This window comes from Myxocyprinus asiaticus, chromosome 1, assembly GCF_019703515.2.
Source record: "Myxocyprinus asiaticus isolate MX2 ecotype Aquarium Trade chromosome 1, UBuf_Myxa_2, whole genome shotgun sequence".
Taxonomy (NCBI): domain Eukaryota; kingdom Metazoa; phylum Chordata; class Actinopteri; order Cypriniformes; family Catostomidae; genus Myxocyprinus; species Myxocyprinus asiaticus.
Window position 1 is genome coordinate 59,120,153 of NC_059344.1, and position 22,118 is coordinate 59,142,270.

The window sequence follows — 22,118 nt, forward strand, 5'->3', positions numbered from 1 at the left end:
TTTAAGCTCTAAAACCTACATAATGGCAACGTAAAAGTAATCCAGACAACTCTGGTGGTTAAATCCATGTCTTCAGAAGCAATACGATAGGTGTAGGTGAGAAACAGATCAATATTTAAGTCCTTTAAATTCTTCTCCCTGCTCAGTCCACTTTAATTTTCATATTCTCCTTCTTCTGTTTTTGGTGATTCACATTTTTCATGCATATCACCACCTACTGGGCAGGGAGGAGAATTTTTAGTAAGAATGACTTAAATATTGCTCTGTTTCTCATCCACATCTATCATACCGCTTCAGAAGATATGGATTTAACCACTGGAGTCTTATAGATTACATTTATGCTCCCTTTATGTGGATTTTGGAGCATCAAAATTTTGGCACCCATTCACTTCCACTGTGAGGATCTACAGAGCAGAAACATTCTTCTTCAAATCTTAATTTGTGTTCTGCAGAAGAAAGAAAGTCATACACATCTGAGATGCCAGGAGGGTGAATAAATCAGGAGAGAATTTTCATTTTTTGTGTGAACTGTCCCTTTAACGAGTACTGGTCTAAAGATTGGTGGAGTGTAATTCACTTCCAGTCCAGGTGGCGCTCGTGTGCGCGCTCTGCTGAAGCACCACTACAGCTAAAACCCACGAAGCAGAAACGGAACAACCAGTGCAGTATTCATTCAACTGGAGTGCTGAGCAATACAAAACGATTGATTTGTGAATAAACATTCGGATTTACTGATCGAAAATGCCGGAGTTAGCGGTAGAAAAGGTCGTCGTTCATCCCTTGGTGCTTTTGAGCGTTGTGGATCATTTTAACAGGTGAATATGAGTGTTGTGATGGTGCTTCAGTAAATTTGTTAACTCACTGTCATTATGTGTCAATGGAACTAGCCGCTACGAGCTAAAGGCCTCACATTGTCAATAAAACACTAATTTAATCATTTAAATAGCTTCTGTATGACATTATATATATATAGGTTAAATCCAGCCTAATAATGTTTAAGTCAGTGTAATAAATGTAGTTTAACTATAGAGGAACAAATATCTAACTGGCTAGTCATTTATGATCAGTAACAGTTGCAGATTCGTGTATACAAATAGACGTTTAATTCATTTTAATTGCAAGTAGGGCTGCGAAAATGTGTGTGTATCGCGATCCGACCATGAAAATTCAGTTTATCGATTAGATAATTAATTTAGGCTAATGGTACATTATAACTGCTATAATAATACCCAATAGCACATCTGCAATTCTTGTCCAAGGACAGTTGCTTGAGCTTTTCACTTGTAAAATTGTTATGAGTCGTACTAAATACCAAATTAGCATCAGTAGTGGTAAAGTTGTGCTCAAAAGTTTGCATACCCTGGCATTGATTTTGAAAATATGACTGATCATGCAAAATTATTTATTAATTTATTATCACATAGTTGTTTGGCTCCTTTTTAAATCATAATGATAACAGAAATCACCCAAATGGCCCTGATCAAAAGTTTACATACCCTTGAATGTTTGGCCTTGTTACAGACACACAAGGTGACACACACAGGTTTAAATGGCAATTAAAGGTTAATTTCCCACACCTGTGGCTTTTTAAATTGCAATTAGTGTCTGTGTATAAATAGTCAATGAGTTTGTTAGCTCTCACGTGGATGTACTGAGCAGGCTAGATACTGAGCCATGAGGAGCAGAAAAGAACTGTCAAAAGACCTGCGTAACAAGGTAATGGAACTTTATAAAGATGGAAAAGGTTATAAAAAGATATCCAAAGCCTTGAAAATGCCAGTCAGTACTGTTCATTCACTTATTAAGAAGTGGAAAATTCAGGGATCTCTTGATACCAAGCCAAGGTCAGGTAGACCAAGAAAGATTTCAGCCACAACTGCCAGAAGAATTGTTGGGGATACAAAGAAAAACCCACAGGTAACCTCAGGAAAAATACAGGCTGCTCTGGAAAAAGACGGTGTGGTTGTTTCAAGGAGCAAAATACGACAATACTTGAACAAAAATGAGCTACATGGTCAAGCTGCCAGAAAGAAGCAAATGCCACAAAAAAGTCCGGTTACAATATGCCCGACAACACCTTGACACGCCTCACAGCTTCTGGCACACTGTAATTTGGAGTGACGAGACCAAAATAGAGCTTTATTTTAACAACCATAAGCGCTATGTTTGGAGAGGGGTCAACAAGACCCATAGTGAAAAGAATACCATCCCCACTGTGAAGCATGGTGGTGACACACTGATGTTTTGGGGGTGTGTGAGCTCTAAAAGCACAGGGAATCTTGCGATGAATGCAGCATGTTATCAGAAAATACTGGCAGACAATTTGCATTCTTCTGCACGAAAGCTGCACATGGGACGCTGTTGGACTTTCCAGCACGACAATGACCCTAAGCACAAGGCCAAGTTGACCCTCCAGTGGTTACAGCAGAAAAAGGTGAAGGTTCTGGAGTGGCCATCACAGTCTTCTGACCTTAATATCATCGAGCCACTCTGGGGAGATCTCAAACGTGTGGTTCATGCAAGACGACCAAAGACTTTGCATGACCTGGAGGCATTTTGCCAAGACGAATGGGCAGCTAAACCACCTGCAAGAATTTGGGGCCTCATAGACAGCTATTACAAAAGACTGCACGCTGTCATTGATGCTAAAGGGGGCAATACACAGTATTAAGAACTAAGGGTATGCAGACTTTTGAACAGGGGTCATTTCATTTTTTTCTTTGTTGCCATGTTTTGTTTTATGATTGTGCCATTCTGTTATAACCTACAGCTGAATATGAATCCCATAAGAAATAAAAGAAATGGGTTTTGCCTGCTCACTCATGTTTTCTTTAAAAATGGTACATATATGACCAATTCTCCAAGGGTATGCAAACTTTTGAGCACAACTGTATATTAAATATGCAGCATGCTGAACAGACGCTTTCAGAAGAGCTTCAGTTGCAATACATAAGATGGCTCAGCGGTTAAGGCTCTGGGTTACTGACCAGAAGGTCGGGGGTTCAAGCCCCATAGATAGTATACCGCCAAGATACCACTGTTGGGCCCTTGAGCAAGGCCCTTGACACTGTCTGCTCAAGATGCGCCGTATCATGGTTGGCCCACACTCTGAACCCAGCTTAGCTTGGATATGTGAAAAAAAGCATTTCATTGTATATGTGCAAATGTATAGTGTGTGACAAAAATAAAGGCTTCTTCTTAATGATCTGACAAAGCTGCTATATTCCAAGAGCCAATATATTAGCTGTACATGAGAATATATATATTGAAGAACAGACTTCTCTTTGTACGCAAACCACCTGTTGCCTGTATTTTCGTCTTGTAGGATCGGAAAAGTTGGCAGCCAGAAGCGAGTTGTGGGTGTTCTCCTGGGCTCATGGCAGAAAAAAGTGCTCGATGTATCCAACAGCTTCGCTGGTATCTTTGTAGCTGTTATTACAGACGGCATTCAGTTCATTTTGAAATGTCCAGTAAGTAATGCTTTATTCTTGTGATAGTGCCTTTTGATGAGGATGACAAGGACGATTCAGTGTGGTTCCTCGACCATGACTACCTGGAGAATATGTATGGCATGTTTAAGAAAGTCAATGGTAAGATTGCTTACAATGTACATGCAAAGAATCAATATTACATTTTACTTACTTGTTATGCTTTGTTGATTCTGCTAAAAATCTGTTAATGTTTGTATTCCTTTCAATTTCAGCAAGGGAGCGAATAGTTGGGTGGTACCACACAGGCCCAAAACTGCACAAGAATGATATTGCCATAAATGAACTCATGAAACAGTACTGCTCTAATTCGGTATGTAATATTGTTAATTTAGCTTACTTTGCAGTTTGGACACCAAATGTATATGGCTAAATCTCACGACAACATGTCTGGGTCATATTTAACCCCAAAATCAATAGAAAAAAAGAATTTTCTTTATGCAAAACTTTATTTAATTTTTGTATTTTGTGATTAAATGTGATCCAGAAATGTTTTTGAAAGGTTCTTTGAGATTCACCACCATGCATGAAAAATACATACTTGTGTACTTATTTAAATCCATTATATTTCCCAAAGGTTTTAGTCATTATTGATGTGAAACCCAAAGACCTGGGGTTGCCAACTGAAGCTTACATCTCTGTTGAGGAAGTGCATGATGTGAGTACTTTTGCAGCTTTATTATATATGTATTTTTTTATATAAAATTTCTGTAACATTTTACAGTAAGGTTCCATTAGTTAACAACATCAGTCAACATGAACTAACAATGAAAATCAATACTTTTACAGCATTTATTAATCTTGATTAATGTTAATTTTATACATATGTAACCCCAGTTCTGAAAAAGTTGGGACGGTATGCAAAATGCCAATAAAAACAAAAAGGAGTGAATTAGGAGGACTATATTGAAAGCACTACACCAACACATTATTTGATGTTTTACTTTGTGAATGTAATTTTTTTTTTTTTTTTTTTTTTAAACATACGTTTCAAATCACATGATTGCACATGCTCCAAAAAAGTTGGGACAGTCGAGTGTTTGCCACTGTGTAATGTCACCATTTCTTCTAATAACACTGATTAAGCATTTGGGCGCTGAAGACACAAGTTTGTTTAAAGGAATGTTCCGGGTTCAATATAAATTAAGCTCAGTCAACAGCATACGTTGCATAATGTTGCTAACAACAAAAAATAATATCAATTTGTCCCTCCTTAAAAAAGAAAAATCACAAAATGAGTTTACAGTGAGACACTTACTATGGAAGAGAATGGGGCCAAATTTCAAAGGGTTGAAAGGCAGAAATTTGAAGCGTATGATTTTATAAAAGCACTTCCATTAATTCTTCTGTTAAAACTTGTTAAAAAATTATTTGAGCTGTAAAGTTGTTTATATCGCCATTTACAGATTACAGGGATTACGGCATTACTTTGTCATGGCAACAAAGTTAAAATTGGAAATAGCTTTACACAGAAAATGTTAGTAAGTGATTTCATCACACTAAAATCATGTTAACATGAAAATGTAACATGTCTTGTGGCTATAATTTTGAAACAGTTCAGGTTTTATTATTTGTCACATACATATTACATACATGTGATGTAGTGAAATGTTTTTCCTTAGTTCCTCGTCCCACAGTGCAACAACAAACAGAACCAACAACGAACTAAGGACATACTCCCACATAATGATAAAAAAATAGAATAAAATATAGTAGACTATAAAGAAATATAATGTGAATAAAATATAGTAGAAATTATGCAAACTATACAGAACTGTACAGAGCATACAGAACTATACATTGTGCAAATTTTTTAGTTAATTAAAATTATAGTGCAAACTGTTTGTGTATGTGTGTCTGTGTGAGGCAGGAATATACAGACTCTCTCAAGTGTCCTCGTTCAGTAGCCGGATTGCCTGAGGATAAAAACTCCTCCTGAGTCTCTCTGTGTTGGTCCTCAGGATCCGGTAGCGCTTCCCTGATGGTAGCACTGATAAGAGTCTGTATCCGGGGTGGTGAAAGTCATTGATAATCCTCCTGGCCCTTGTCCTGCATCGCTTGGTGTAGGTGTCTGTGATGTAGGGGAGAGAAGTCCTGATGGCCTTCTCCGCTGCACCTTTTGATCCTGGGCTGTGGTGCCTCCGAACCAGGCGGTGATGCTCCTTGTGAGAAGACTCTCCACAGCCCCAGTGTAGAAAGCCCTCAGCACCTTGAACCTGGCCAGGCGTTGTAGGTGGTAGTTATGCTGACACACCCTTGTCACCAAGCTGTTTGTGTGTGTTGTCCAGGAGAGGTCTTCTGTGAGGTGGACCCTAAGGTATTTGAAGCTTCTCACTCTCTCGACTGTGGGCCCCATTGATCATCAGGGGTCTGTAGTTCCTCACCTGCTTCCTCCCGTAATCAATAACCATCTTGGTCTTGGTGACATTCAGGGAGAGATTGTTATTGTGACACCATGTGGAGAGGACATCTACTTCCTCTAAGTAGGCCTTCTCATCATTGTTAGTGATGAGGCCTACCACCACTGTGTCATCAGCAAACTTCACCAACTCGTTGGAGCTGTGTTTGGCCGAGCAGTCATTGGTGGAGGGAGTATAGCAGGGGGCTGAGGACACAGCCCTGGGGGGCTCCAGTGCTGAGGGTGAGTGTGGAGGAGGTGTAGTTTTCCATCGTGACCACCTGGGGGTGTCCGGTCAGGAAGTCCTGGATCCAGTGGCAGATAGAGGAGTTCAGCTCCAGGTTCTGGTGCTTTTTGCAGAGGTGTAAGGGGACGATGGTGTTAAAGGAGGAGCTGTAATCCACAAACAGCACCTGCACATACACTATATTGCCAAAAGTATTCGCTCATCTGCCTTTAGACGCATATGAACTTAAGTGACATCCCATTCTTAATCCATAGGGTTTAATATGACGTCGGCCCACCCTTTGCAGCTATAACAGCTTCAACTCTTCTGGGAAGGCTTTCCACAAGGTTTAGGAGTGTGTTTATGGGAATTTTTGACCATTCTTCCAGAAGCGCATTTGTGAGGTCAGACACTGATGTTGGACGAGAAGGCCTGGCTCGCAGTCTTCGCTCTAATTCATCCCAAAGGTGCTCTATCGGGTTGAGGTCAGGACTCTGTGCAGGCCAGTCAAGTTCTTCCACACCAAACTCGCTCATCCATGTCTTTATGGACCTTGCTTTGTGCACTGGTGCGCAGTCATGTTAGAACAGGAAGGGGCCATCCCCAAACTGTTCCCACAAAGTTGGGAGCATGGAATTGTCCAAAATCTCTTGGTATGCTGAAGCATTCAGAGTTCCTTTCACTGGAACTAAGGGGCCAAGCCCAGCTCCTGAAAAACAACCCCACACCATATTCCCCCCTCCACCAAACTTCACAGTTGGCACAATGCAGTCAGACAAGTACCATTCTCCTGGCAACAGCCAAACCCAGACTCGTCCATCAGATTGCCAGATAGAGAAGCGTGATTCGTCACTCCAGAGAACGTGTCTCCACTGCTCTAGAGTCCAGTGGCGGCGTGCTTTACATCACTGCATCCGACGCTTTGCATTGCACTTGGTGATGTATGGCTTGGATGCAGCTGCTCGGCCATGGAAACCCATTCCATGAAGCTCTCTACGCACTGTTCTTGAGCTAATCTGAAGGCCACTTTGGAGGTCTGTAGCGATTGACTCTGCAGAAAGTTGGCGACCTCTGCGCACTGTGCGCCTCAGCATCCGCTGACCCCGCTCTGTCATTTTACGTGGCCTACCACTTCGTGGCTGAGTTGCTGTCATTCCCAATCACTTCCACTTTGTTATAATACCACTGACAGTTGACTGTGGAATATTTAGTAGCGAGGAAATTTCACGACTGGACTTGTTGCACAGGTGGCATCCTATCACAGTACCACGCTGGAATTCACTGAGCTCCTGAGAGCAGCCCATTCTTTCACAAATGTTTGTAGAAGCAGTCTGCATGCCTAGGTGCTTCATTTATACACCCGTGGCCATGGAAATGATTGGAACACCTGAATTCAATTATTTGGATGGGTGAGCGAATACTTTTGGCAATATAGTGTAGTTCCCTTTTCTCTGGTCCAGATGGGAGAAGGCAGTGTGTAGGGTGTGATTAAGACATCATCTGTGGACCTATTCAGGATATGCAAACTGTAATGGGTCCAGAGAGCTGCCGTAGGAGCAGACGTAGGCTCTGACCAGTTTTTCAAAGCACTTCACTATAGAAGTGAGTGATACAGTACAGAAATCTATTTTGGGGACAGGAATGATGTTGGAGGACTTAAAACATATGGGAACAACACATTGGTTGAGGGAGAGGTTAAAAATGGTCGTGAAGACTGGTGCTAGTTGGTTAGCACAGACCTTTAGCACACGTCCGGGGATATTTTCCGGGCTACATGCTTTTCTGGTGTCAACTTTGTATAGCAACCTCCTCACATCCAGTTCTGAAATGACCACTCTTTCTTCTTCCCCAGCCAAACCCGATGGTTCATACTCATGTTTTTTCTGGTCTGTGATGGTAACCTCAGACAGTGAATAGAAGATATTCAAGTCATTGACTAGGGAGGCACTGCCATTGTTTATAGTGGGGGGCTTGGGTTTGTAGTCTGTAACAGTTTGCATGCTCTGCCACAGACGTCAGTGAGTATTTTAATGTTTACGGATTGGCCTCATTCATCTGTAACCCCAAAATTTTTTTTTTTAAAGAAAAGGAGGGAGAAGACTATTCTTTTTGTGGTAATCAACATAATGACACCTGGCCCATACAGACATTGGCTTTTGGACCTGATGCTGATAACAGCTTGGATGGTCCTTCTCCTCTTTGGCACGGAGAATACAACAGCTGTTTTTTCAAAAAACTATTTAAAATGTGAACTTGTCGGACCACAAAACACAGTTTCACTGTTCTACTTTACATCTCAGATGAGACTGAGCCCAGAGAAGTCGATGCCACTTCTGGACAGTGTTGATGTATGGCTTCTGCTTTGCATAGTAAAGCCTTAACTTGCATCTGTGGATGCAGTGGCGAATGGTGTTGACTAACAAAGGTTTACCGAAGTAGTCCTCATCCCATGTCATGATGTCAAATACAGATTGATTACAGTTTTTAAGACAATGACATCATTGTGCACTATAGAGGGTAAAATGCCCAAAGTCCTTCCAGTTTGTCTTTGGAGAACAGTGTTCTCAAAGCACTGGATTATTTGCGGACGCATCTGTTGGCAGATTGGCAAGTCGCAACCTATCCTTGCTCTTAAAGGCCTAGTCTTTTTTTTTTTTTTAGGTTTCTTGTATACTATAACACAATTGTCTCATCTGTTTAACATGGCCTGGTTCACATCGCGTTTTGATTTCAACTTGTCAGATTGTTATTGGTCCTAAATTGCCCATCTCAACTTTTTTGCAATGTGTTGCAGATATCAATTAAAAAAATAAAAGTCTTCAAAAAGCAATGTAGTTGATTAGGTAAAACATGAAGTACACTGTCTTTACGCTGTTTTTGTTTGAAGTCAAAGTACATTTACAAATCACTCCTTTTTGTTTTTGTTGACATTTGGCATACTGTTCCAACTTTTTGGGAATTGTAGTTGTACCAATACACTTTTAAATGTTGTATATATTTACATTAGTTAATGCATTATGGACTAACAATGAACAGTTGTATTTTTATAAAATATACATTATCCAAGATTAATGAATGTGGTAAAAATATATTGTTTATTGTTAGTTCATGATACCTAACGCATTATCTAAAGTTACCAAATTGGAACCTTATTGTAAATTGTCACCAATATTTCTTATTCCTCTTATGCCAATTGATGACACTTTTCTTTGCTGAAGGATGGAACTCCCACATCAAAGACATTTGAACATGTGACCAGTGAGATTGGAGCTGAGGAGGCAGAGGAAGTGGGTGTGGAGCATTTGTTAAGGTAAAATCATTTGATTCAGTCTAGATTAGAATGTCTGTAAGCATTATTGTTCAGTTATTCTCATGATGATTTTATTGCAGGGATATCAAGGACACAACAGTTGGCACCTTGTCGCAACGGATCACCAATCAGGTGCATGGCCTTAAAGGGCTCAACTCCAAGCTGTTGGATATCAAGAGCTATCTGGAGAAGGTTGCAACAGGCAAGCTGCCCATCAATCACCAGATCATTTATCAGCTACAGGATGTCTTCAATCTGCTGCCTGATGTCAACCTGCAGGAGTTTGTCAAGGCCTTCTACCTCAAAACCAATGACCAGATGCTTGTGGTCTATCTGGCCTCACTTATCCGCTCTGTCGTGGCTCTCCATAATCTCATCAATAACAAAATCGCTAATCGTGATGCCGAAAAGAAAGAGGGCCAGGAGAAAGATGACAGCAAGAAAGAGAAGAAGGAAGAGAAGGATAAAGATAAGGACAAAGACAAGGAGAAGGGAGATGCTACAGCCAAGAAAGATGACAAAAAGGAAAAGAAATGAAGCTGAATTGGCATGAACTTGGGCTTATACAATCCTGGCTGAATAAGGGAGGAATTCTGCATTTCTTCTCTCTTTTTTTGTAACAATCTGCAGGTTTAATTGGGCATTGTATCTGTCTTTTTTTTAATTATATATATATATATATATAAGGACTTATCATTTTCTGTATATGTTCCAGTCCTGAAGAAGGGTGATTCACCTATTTACATCTAAATTATAGTAACCTTATTAGTCCATCAAATATAAAGACAGGTCACCAGTGTTACAGCAAAGTCCAACTGCAGCTGTCAGATTTACATGTAAGGAATTCCTTTTTTAACATTATAAAAAACATTGTTAAAAAAGCTTGTAGTGGGTTGTTACATGTTTTGTTTTTTCACTACGTGCTTAAAGCAAAGGGGTATTATTCAAGTTCACAAACAGCACATTTCTCTATTTGCAAAAACATGTTTATTATAGTGTTTATCTAAGAATATTTTCCTCAATAGTTTTGCATTGAACGTTTTTAATAAGAGGTTTCAAAAAAATATCCTAAATCATCTGCTATATAATAAAATGGTAGTTTAACTTTTCAGTTGAGTTTTACATGTAAAGAATGATAGTCAAATTTTCCTGAAAAGAAATTTTAGAGTATGATCAAAACTACTAAGGTCACTGTAGCAGTGTGATTCTTAAGTTATAAATGAGCAAAAATACAGATATTTGGTTCTGACTAAGTAGATATTTGAAGACAAGGTGATACACAGCAAGAATAAAGTCAGTTTCTCTATGAGATCGAGTAGACAATGATATGAGTTCTATGTGGTGCTCTCGGAAGGAAGAGTTTCTTTGTCGTCTGCTTCTCTCTTCTTGCATTTGATTCCGAAAAGACTGAGGATCTTCATCAATATCAGGTTGACAATTTCCTCTTCCTCAGAAGGCTGAGGATCAGAAAGACTCTTTCAGTTATCAGTGGTCTAAAAACTGTTAAAAGTATTAAAGGAACAGTTCACCCAAAAATGAAAATTCTCAACAATTACTCACCCTCATGCCACCGAGACTGCAATAGCAAGATGTACAGTGAAAAACATTTTGGTCTGTTCTTTCTTACACAGAACTGATAGGATCACTTCAGAAGACATGGATTTAACCACTGGATTCATATTGATTACCTTTATGCTGCCTTTATGTGCTTTTTGGAGCTTCAACGTTTTGGTCACTATTCACTTGCAGTGTATGGACCTACAGTGCTGAATCATCGTTTGTGTTCTGCAGAAGAATTTAAGTCACACATCTGGGACGGCATGAGGTGCGAGTAAATGATGAGAGAATTTTCATTTTTAGGTGAACTTTAACTGCAGTGGGGAAAAAAATGTGACTCTTGTAAAACCTGGTGATTCTGCTGTTCTTCACTGAAGGCCTCAAGGATGACGGAGACAAAGAGGGTCAGTATGACAAATGTAATGAAGACCACACAAGTGGTAACGATGAGAACGGCAAGCAAAGGATCAGAATCCACAACCTGTGGAGGCAGCATGAAAACTATGGTACAGTAAAAGTTTGTTGTGTTACTTTCCTAGTCTTGGCCAGCAAAAAAAAAAAATAAATAAATTGTACATACCTCATCGTAATTGAATATGCCAAGCTGCAAACTGAAGATTGTCAAAAAAGCTTCGGGGACAGTTTTGTATGAGTACAGCTTCCCTCCAAATATTAGATTGCACTATTAAAAAAAAAAGAAGGAAAATGAATTATTACATAAAAACAAGCAAATATGTGTTTACAGGTGTGCAATTAAAACGGACCTCTATCCTAAGAGTATTTCTGTCTACCTGTTGTGTTTGTTTTTAAAAACTAAGGGACTGATCTAAATTGTTAGAGATGAGGTATGACTACAAGTTATAATATTCTTGTAGGGTATTAAATTATTCAGAGACCAGTTTACCAAAATGTGTGTTCAATAGAGAGTTATTTTTGAGAAGTGTTCATCTATTGCCCCTTCTTTAACATCCAACAAACTTACAAAAACATAGTAACTTTACACATTAGTTGATAGTAAAAAAAAGGACACTGTTGCCCCTTACAGTAAGCGCATAGGCCAAGAACACAATGAAGATAACCACAGTGAAGCTGGACAATTCATTCCATGCCCGCTGCAGTGAGGAGGTGATGAGGCGTAGTTTGGGGTTGAGTCTCAACAAATGCCAGAGTTTTACACTGGCAAGCAGAACCAAGAATGCCATGAGATATCCCAGTGTAGCGTCTGCTATGGCTGTGTCATTGAAACTGGGAAACCTGGTGGAGAGATATAGCATTTTTCCATGCTCAAACAGTCATTTACTCACCCTCAAGTCATTCCAAATCCATATGACTTTCTTTCATGGAGCACAAAAGGAGAATTAAAAAAAAAATTATACTAGTCACTCTTTTCCATGTAATTACAATAAATGGGTACTGCGGCTTTCAAGCTTCAAAAAGGATGCAAATGTACCAAAATGTAAGTCTTCTGAAGTCCTATGGAAGCTTTGTGTGAGAAATGGACCAAAATTTAAAGGCATATTCTGGGTTCAATACAAGTTAAGTTTAATCGACAGCATTTGCGGCATAAAGTTGATTAGTTCCTTTGCTTAAAAAAAATAAATTAAAAAAATCGAGGTTTCTTTAAGGCACTTATGATGGAAGTGAATGGGGCCAATCCGTAAACATTAAAATACTTACTGTTTCAAAAGTATAGCCACAAGACGTAAACAATATACACCGATCAGCCACAACATTAAAACCACCTCCCTAATATCGTGTAGGTCCGCCTCGTGCCACCAAAACAGCTCTGACCCATCGAGGCATGGACTCCACAAGACCACTGAAGGTGTCCTGTGGTATCTGGCACCAAGACATTAGCAGCAGATCCTTTAAGTCCTGTAAGCTGCGAGGTGGGGCCTCCATGGATCCGACTTGTTGGTCCAGCACATCCCATAGATGCTCAATCGGATTGAGATCTGGGGTTATTTGGAGGCCAAGTCAACACCTTGAACTCTTTGTCATGTTCCTCAAACCATTCCTGAAATTTTTTGCAGTGTGGCAGGGCACATTATCCTGCTGAAAGAGGCCACTGCCATCAGGGAATACTGTTGACATGAAGGGGTGTACGTGGTCTGCAACAATCTTTAAGTAGGTGGTATGTGTCAAAGTAACATCCATATGAATGCCAGGACCCAAGGTTTCCCAGCAGAACATTGCCCAGAGCATCACACTGCCTCTGCCGGCCTGCCTTCTTCCCATGGTGCATCCTGCTGCCATCTCTTCCCCAGGTAAACGACGCACACGCACCTGGCCGTCCACATGATCTAAAAGAAAACGTGATTCATCAGACCAGGCCACCTTCTTCCATTGCTCCATGGTCCAGTTCTGACGCTCACGTGCCCATTGTAGGCTCTTTCAGCGGTGGACGGGGTCAGCATGGGAACTGTGACTGGTCTGCAGTTACATAGCCCCATACACAGCAAGCTGCGATGCACTGTGTGTTCTGACACCTTTCTATCATGGACAGCATTAAGTTTTTCAGCAGTTTGTGCTAGAGTAGCTCTTCTGTGGGATCAGACAAGATGGGCTAGCCTTCGCTCCCCACGTGCATCAATAAGCTTTGGGCGCCCATGACCCTGTCGCTGGTTCACCGGTTGTCCTTCCTTGAACCACTTTTGGTAGGTACTAACCACTGCATACCGGGAACACCCCACAAGACCTGCCGTTTTGGAGATGCTCTGACCCAGTCGTCTAGCCATCATAATTTGGCTCTTGTCAAAGTTGCTCAGATCCTTACGCTTGTCCATTTTTCTTGCTTCCAACACTTGCTGCCTAATATATTCCTCCCCTTGACAGGTGCCACTCTAACGAGATAATAAATGTTATTCACTTTTTCCATCAGTGGTTTTAATGTTGTGGCTTATCGGTGTACGTGTTAACATGATTTAGTGTGATAAAATCGCTTACTAAATTTTTCTGTGTAAAGATATAGACCAAGATGGGAGCTTGTCAGTCCCAGTCATCATTCACTTTCATTATATGGAAAAGAGTGGACAGGATATTCTTCAAATATTCACCTTTCGTGTTCCATGGAAGAAAGAAAGTCATACAGGTTTGGAAAACAGGAGGGTGAGTAAATAATGACAGAAACAAACTATCCCGTTGACTGTGACTGATTTGGAGAAAAATCTACTTACTGATCTTTGTTTTTCTGGTAGTATGCAATGTCCTTGTCTCCCTGCACTGTTCTCTTGATGAACACAGATAATGCACTCCAACTTAAAATGATGATGGCCAGGTCTAAAAGATTCCACTTGTTTTTGAAATATGCCCATTTGTGCCGCTTCAACTGCTTAGCCTTTTCAACCCAAAATGTGCATGGTTTAATGGGAATGGAAAGGGTATAGCAATGTAAAGAATAAGTTCAATGAAATTATGCGATTAGAGAGCTGACCTGCAAAAACATATAGTAGATGATGAAGAGTAAATAAAAGGCCTGGGAGGCCATGAGGAATGACTGAAAGCCACCCGTGGACTGATACAGACGGATACTCTGTACCACACTGCGAAACTCAAATGCACCTGTAAAATGTAAGGCGTAAGTTCTTTCTTTTTAAATGTAACAAGAAGGTTTTGTATGAATGGGAATAATTCAAAGTAAAAAAAAATTCTCACCCACTGCAGTGCTCTCCAGTATCAGTGTGACAATGCAGAATAGGTTGACATTAGCATTGTAGACTGTAAACTCTGCAAAAACTGCCCTTGTGTACTTATCCAACCAGGTGGAGTTTAATAAATATTGAAGCTTCCTGTTGGTTGGAGGTAAATATGTTTTAGGATAGTACATTCGAATGAAATGGCAAAAATAATATTGAACATTTTCAAATATGTCCTTAAAAGAGAAGTGTGTCATTTTTTCAATGTTAAAATGCTTTAAAGGGATAGTTCATCCAAAAATGAAAATTCTCTCATCATTTACTCACCCTCATGTCATCCCAGATGTATATGACTTTCTTTCTTCAGCAGAACACAAACAAGGATTTTTAGAAAAATATCTCTACTCTGTAGGTCTATACAATTCAAGTGAATGGTGGTCAGACCTTTGTAGCACCAAAAATCACATAAAGAAAACATAAAAGTAATCCATATGAATCCAGTGTTTAAATCCACATCTTCAGAAGCGATATGATAGATGTGGCTGAGAAACAGAACAATATTTAAATCCTTTTTCACTGTAAATCTCCACTTTAACTTTAACTTCCACTTGTGAAAGTGAAACTAAACAGGCACCACATGTGACTTTCAGATGTAAAAGTGAAAGTGAAAGTTGCGATTTAGAGTAAAAAAGGACTTAAATATTGTTCTGTTTCTCACCCACATCTATTATATTGCTTCTGAAGATATGGATTTAACCACTGGACACTTATGGATTACTTTAATGTTTTCTTTATGTGATTTTTGGAGCTACAAAGGTCTGATCAACATTCACTTGTATTGTATGGAATAACAGATCAGAGATATTCTTCTAAAAATCTTTGTATTCTGCAGAATAAAGAAAGTCATACACATCTGGGATGGCGTGAGGGTGAGTAAATGATATATTTAAGTGATTTTTCCAAAGAATGTTAACACTGTGTAAATTTCATCTGATATGTCATCTTCTAGCTCAATCAGTGACGTAGGATTGGGGGTGGAACTACCTGTTCTTTAGTGGTGCAGAAATGATACACTTCACCTTTAATTCCTGGATTACAGCAAGCAGCAATGTAACACGGGTGTTTATGCAATTGCTTACCTGCTTGCATTTTGTAGGTCAGAACCAAGGTCCACTGCATAGCCTCCTCCCCTATACAGAGCAATCATACCCCAGATAGGGTATGATCTGAGCTCAGACTGGCTTTGGTACTGCCAGGCTGTGATGATGTCCTCAGAGCCATTTACAAAACCAGACTGGTCCCAGCCTGGACCATATGAGCCCATGTCCTCATTTTCCCAAGAATATGGGGCATTGCAGTCAGGAACAGAGTTCTGCATGGACTTTGCAATCTCACAAGAACCTGTTCTCACCCTAACCTGACGGAGACGAGCACTTCCAACAAGTTTTGAGTTTCCATCTGTTATAAAGCCTTAGAAGATGAATATTAAACACATCAGTAAATAGTGTGGGGATTTAGTTCAATGGATTTGAACTAAAGCTATCGAGATCCTCCTGTGCACTGCTGACCTTCCTTTCCTGTACTTGTACAATCAAGCCAATCGAGTGCTAGTTGAGTAATTGAGACAATCTAGTACTAGCTGGGATGTACAAAATTAAGAATTTGAGAAAAATATGTGATACTTCAGGGTTGAAAGAAAACATTCTATAAAAGGGGTTGATCAGACTGAACGTGTTCTTGCACTAAAAAAGCAAGACGTAGTACAACAAATATAAGAGAAAGCAAGGATCTTGAGACAAACTTTTAAAAGTTGACATTCTGTATAACCTATCACTGTGTCTAAAAACCATGGCACTCCTGCATGAGATGCTGAAAAAGCAGCAAGATATGACACAATGGTCAAAGAGGTCCATCTAGCACTTGTTTACATACAAAAACAATGGAAAAACAGCGTGAACGGCCCCTACGGCTACTTCGCACTGCCCCAACAAATGCAAACAAACACAAAAATCCAATGGTTGTTGGGCCTTGTTGGATAAGGCAACACACTCATATGTTTTTGCTTGAAAATATATTGATTTTGTCTACATTTACACCTCTCATTCACACTGGAACAGCATTTTCCTCCGCTTGTACAAATGCTCACCATTACCGAATACTTTGGAAATGTATTAAGTTAGGAAACTGACAACTTTTCAAACAAATCCATTTTTTAATTTGAAAACTCTGTTTTCAGTTTTTTAACATCATCGCTCTCCAAAGTATGCGGTAATGGAGAGCGTTTTCGAAACACTCCTTTTTCACTGGAGGAAAACTCCATTCTAGTGTGGATAAAAGGCTTAAACGTAGCAAAATAACGTTGCGCATTCAAACAGAAACTTATTAGTGACACCAATCCGCTTAAGTTTGAAGCTGCCATTTTCATTTTTCTACAGTCATTGTTTTGATAGAATGCAGCTATGGAGAATGTTTTCAAAAGTCTCAGTTTTTGGTGGAGGAAAACATCTTTCTATGAGAACCGTAAACTTAGCGTAAATTAATGCATTTTCAAACAAAAATGTTTTAGTGGATGTGGATTCAGTGTGTTAACCCTGTTGATGTTTCCCAGAACTCTAATTCCAACAGTCACCTTTTGAATGTTTGAAATGTTGGCATTTGTTTGGGGAGCGTAAACCAGCCTTTAAAGTAATATTCTGGGTTCAATACAAGTTAAGCTCAATTGACAGCATTTGTGGCATAATGTTGATTGCCTTATTTTGAACTTGTTCCTCCATTTCTTAAAAAAAGCAGAAATCTAGGTTTCAACGAGGCACTTATATCGGAAGTGAATGGGACCAATCCATAAATGTTAAAATACACACAGGGGCCTGGGTAGCTCAGTGGTAAAGATGCTGGCTATCACACCTGGAGTCGCGAGTTCAAATCCAGGGTGTGCTGAGTGACTCCAGCCAGGTCTCCTAAGCAACCGGTTGCTAGGTAGGGTAACCTCCTTGTGATTGCTATAATGTGGTTCGCTCTTGTGGGGTGAGTTGTGCTGCGGTGGATGGTGTGGGCCTCCACATGTGCTATGTTTCTGTGGTAACACACTCAACTCACACTCAATGTGATAAGATGCATGGATTGATGTCTCAGACACAGAGGCAACTGAGATTCATCCTCCACAACCTGGATTGAGGCAAGTCACTACACTACCACAAGGACTTAGAGCAAATTGGGAATTGGACATTCCAAATTAGGAGAAAAAGGGGAGAAAAAATAAATAAGTGGGGGCAAATAAAAACATCGGTCAATTGAACTTAACTTGTATTGATCCTTGAATATTCCTTATACAGGTTCCTACAGAGAGTTCAAGAAAAATGTAACTATGATACAGTATAAACTAAAGCAATGAATTGCATCATGCATTATGCATTTGTTATATTCATGTCTTAGCAAGATACCTGGATACTGTCCAAAGAGGTTGCTAAGAAGTACAGATTTTGCCCAGGTAAACACATCGTTTTGGTTCATACTCTCTCCTGTCCCATTGCTGAAGCTCTGCCGGATGTGCTGAGTGAGGTAGTATGCATTTGGATCTCGCTGACCATATGCAACCAAGAGCAGCATCCACAAGAACCCCAGAAAAACTGCAAAGGATATACAGGTCTGTATACAAGCTCCTCTTTCACATTGTCACTGGCTAAGAGTGACCAGTTGTTTTACCTTACCTAGGATCTCCATGATGAGTGCCCTTGCTTTCTGCTGTTTAACCATGTTACTCCTCATCTTCTCAAGGTCAGTGGAAGGTGGGGGCTGATAGTAGTGGTTTGCACAATCCCTCTTAGCAAGTCGGACTCCATCGAGACCATCTACAGAAGAGAGCATAATTGGATACAATAATATAAAAGGCTAACGAGAAATGGCTAGTTATCCTACTCATAATGTCAGTCACATGCCTGATTTACCTGTGCTAGTGGTTGTTTTCTTACATATCTTTTCCACAAGCTCTGCATCATCATAATTAACATTTTTCACCACCAGTGCAAAGAATATTGCGAAACAAAGTACCTGCCGAATGAAACCCATCATAGTCAGAGAGGAAATAACACTGGGTAAAGATAATACAAATACACTACATGGACACCTGGAAGTATGTGTACACCTGAACACCACACCCATGTGCTTGTTGAGCATTTGATTTCAAAACCATGGGCATTAATATGGAGATAGGAAAAGGGCCCCATTCTACTAAAAATGTTTGTCTAAGGAGATTGTAGGGCTGTTTGCTTGATTTTTTATTTTCTCCCATTTTCTCCCCATTTTAGAATGCCCAATTCTCAATGTGCTCCAAGTTCTCGTGGTGGCATAGTGACTTGCCTCAATCCAGGTGGCAGAGGACGAATCTCAGTTGCCTCTGCATCTGAGACAGTCAATCCGCGCATCTTATCACGTGGCTTATTGAGCGCATTACAGCGGAGGCTTCACGCTATTATCCGCGGCATCCACACACAACTCACCACGTGACCCACCGAGAGCGAGAACCACATTATATCGACCACAAGGAGGTTACCCCATGTGACTCTACCCTCCCTAGCAACCGGGCCAATTCAGCACGCCCTGGATTCAAACTCGCGACTCCAGGGGTGTTAGTCAGCGTCTTTACTCGCTGAGCTACCCAGGCCCAGAGCTGTTTGCTTGATTAATCCTAACCCTGACCCCAATCTAACCTAACCCTAACAGCACCTGTTAGTAATGGGTGTAGCAGAAATAGCCAAACATGGTAATTACATGGGAGTGTCAACATACTTTTGGCCGTTTAGTGTATATGGCTGTGTGACTGCAGCTCCTTACTTTTACAGGCTGGGTGAAGAAGAGGCTCTCAGTAAAGGACATCACAATGGAGATAATCCAGCTGATGGAACGATCCTTCCCATATTTTAGCCCATACAACATGGTAAAATATCCTGACACCACACTTGTGGCTAAAACAAGAAACCATCCCACATACACAAACCACCAGGGCAGACCACCTCTTCTATCTTTTTTGGGGTTTGAGCTGCCAGTACGCAGCTCATTAATAGGTCTGGAGGAAAAATTACTTTCCAGCAGTTTCTTAATGCTCTGGACCTGCAATAAAACCTGGCTGTAGCACCCAGGCCTAGAAAAGCCTGAAGGCCCCAGCAGCTTCACTTCTCCCTCCACATTTTCCAGTTGTTTGTAGAGATGATGGATGTAGGTCCAGAATACAGAAGAAGCTTCGTTTTTGTGCTTGAAGTGCTGTTCTTCGATGAGGTTCTGCAGCTCTGACAGTAGAGTGATGATGTCGGCTTTTTCACAGTGTATCACTTTTTTGGGGACAGAGCATCTCATGGCATTTGCAAACAAGTATGAGATTCTCTGTATGTCCTAATAAAAAAATCAGGAAATATTTCAATGACAATTCATGCAATGAGATAATAAACACTAACAAAATGCACTAGAAAGTACAGTGGTATATGGCCATGTTTGTTTGGCCATGCAATGTAGTTACTAACTAGCTTTTCAAGTAACAAGCAACTTTTTGCAACAAGTAGGTGCCAAAACACTGCATCGCTCTTTTTATGTCTCATTGTATTTTGCACGAAGCTTTACAGCCAAACAGATTGCAATAATGAAACACGCTAACCTATACTGCCTCCTCTCGAATATACCTGTATAGTGTTGAAAAGTCTGAATCATTCTATTGAATTGGTCCATTCAGACAGTTCATGTACATGAAACAATTCAAATAAACAAGTCACCAATCTGAGTGCCTGTGCAGAAGTCTCCAGGTCTTCTTTTATATCCTGAAATATTTAGCTGAATGCTGTTGTTTGTTTCTAGGTTTTTGCCTCGGTTAAATAAATTAGGGTGTGCTGTAATTTTCTTTGTTGTTGTTGTATTTAGTGTAAATGTATCTGTTAATGTTTAACCCCCAATAGAGTAAAATAAAGGAGTGATTGTTCATTAATTCAAAAACAAATCTATCATGTTTTTATCTATCTATCCTTCTGTCTGTCTGTCTGTCCATCCGTCCGTCCATCCGTCTGTCCGTCCATCTGTCTGTCTGAATACCTGAAACAGTTTTTGTCTAAAGATAAAGATAATGTTCATTATTACTCTTAGAAGGCTTACTTTGATGAGGAAATGTATTGTTACATTGTTCTGTTCAAAGTCTTTTTCCATCTGAAGAGGTTCAGGCAGCTTATGTTTCTTTTGTTTTGTTGTCTTCTTTCGAGGGCGTGCATGTCTGAAGATACCCACAATTAGCAGGTTGACCGGAAACACAATAATGGAACTCTGGATCCCAATTATCACCTGACTCCAGGTGAGCTGGATCTGACCTTTGGGTAAAAGAGATGGAATCAATGCATGAAAACAAAAAACAAAAAATCGGTTTATGTTTTGACATTATGCAGTCTATGAACATCATAGGATTATGTCACTATTATGAGACATACCCAGGTCCATGGTCTGCTCTGAGGGGTCTGTGGGAATCCCATAGAACATGATACTGGTCAACATGGAGCAGAGCAGTATTGAGAAACAGCAGGAGACACGCTGCACTCGGGTGAAATTACTGCTGGGGGGTCGACTGACCACAGAGTACCAGATGTGACCATCACAGAAATCTGTGGTTGTCTTCATGAAGAATAAGTTGCTGCAGAAAGTGAAGTCATTTTAGACTCATTTACAAACATACTCTTAAAGGTGAATGTGTGAGTTCTGCACCACAAGCAGCACCTATCAAAACTGCAAAAACTGTTTTCTGTCTGTTTTCAAACAAGTTGTGATGAAGCGGCAAATTGCCCGGTTCAGCACTACAGGTGAAGAGCTGACAGCGGGAGGTTGTTAATCACTTGACCGTCGGGACTCCATGCTGAGTCAATGGATCCAGCAATGGGAAAAAAGGATCCAACATGACAAAAAATCCTTCTGTCGCTGGAACACACTCTTTTTTTCTCGTCAAATGACCAATGAGCTTCTTCTTTTACTGAAGAGCTGACAAGACTTATCTGAATGTTTTCATCTGTGATCGCACTCAGCTTCATATCATCACAAACGCTGGTTGTAATCCATATTGCTTCTGTAATCAAGCGTTTTTCTACTACACTAAAATGATTATGAAATTAAAAAGCAGAGCCACAGCAGTCTGTTTTTATTTAACTTAATTTCTGTACTCCATGAAAGCTGCATTTGGACAAATACGTGCTAGGGCAAACCTCGAGGGGATAAACACACAATCACGCACTTTCACAAGGTAAAGTTACCCCATGAATCAAATCCTAAATCACTCTTATGCAATTGTTTATGCTTAGCGGTATTCCTGTTGTTATTTCAGCGAGCTCCACGGGACAGAATCAGAGAGAGAGAGTTGCAGTGAGTTGGTATGTTTGTCACCCCTCCACCTCAGGCAAGTGTGTCATTCCTCCGACTGAAGATAGTGAGATGTCAGCAAAAAAGTCTGCATGTGTGACACCCCTCTGCCAAAATCAAGTTGTTTTGA

The 22,118-nt window shown here is 40.3% G+C and overlaps 2 protein-coding genes across 2 annotated transcripts in view; one reads left to right on the forward strand and one right to left on the reverse strand.

Moving 5' to 3' along the window:
- Window positions 1-629: 629 nt before the first annotated feature.
- LOC127423667 (26S proteasome non-ATPase regulatory subunit 7) lies at window positions 630-10,223 on the forward strand. Its single transcript, XM_051668580.1, has 7 exons — window positions 630-815; window positions 3,326-3,417; window positions 3,498-3,590; window positions 3,704-3,801; window positions 4,066-4,146; window positions 9,331-9,422; window positions 9,503-10,223. The coding sequence occupies exons 1-7, from the start codon at window positions 742-744 to the stop codon at window positions 9,957-9,959; spliced, it is 987 nt and encodes a 328-aa protein (XP_051524540.1). The 5' UTR covers window positions 630-741; the 3' UTR covers window positions 9,960-10,223.
- A 303-nt stretch (window positions 10,224-10,526) lies between these two features.
- pkd1l2b (polycystic kidney disease 1 like 2b) overlaps window positions 10,527-22,118 on the reverse strand; it is a 38,022-nt gene continuing 26,430 nt past the window's right edge. The window contains exons 21-34 of the mRNA XM_051696616.1: window positions 21,073-21,272; window positions 20,747-20,955; window positions 19,445-19,999; window positions 18,559-18,661; window positions 18,322-18,462; window positions 18,055-18,240; window positions 15,754-16,084; window positions 14,634-14,767; window positions 14,413-14,540; window positions 14,156-14,316; window positions 12,023-12,233; window positions 11,560-11,661; window positions 11,329-11,460; window positions 10,527-10,879 (exon numbers count right to left, since the gene is read on the reverse strand). Of these exons, the coding sequence (XP_051552576.1) occupies window positions 10,757-10,879; window positions 11,329-11,460; window positions 11,560-11,661; window positions 12,023-12,233; window positions 14,156-14,316; window positions 14,413-14,540; window positions 14,634-14,767; window positions 15,754-16,084; window positions 18,055-18,240; window positions 18,322-18,462; window positions 18,559-18,661; window positions 19,445-19,999; window positions 20,747-20,955; window positions 21,073-21,272 (2,716 nt within the window). The 3' untranslated portion in view covers window positions 10,527-10,756. The remainder of the gene's footprint in view (window positions 10,880-11,328; window positions 11,461-11,559; window positions 11,662-12,022; window positions 12,234-14,155; window positions 14,317-14,412; window positions 14,541-14,633; window positions 14,768-15,753; window positions 16,085-18,054; window positions 18,241-18,321; window positions 18,463-18,558; window positions 18,662-19,444; window positions 20,000-20,746; window positions 20,956-21,072; window positions 21,273-22,118) is intronic.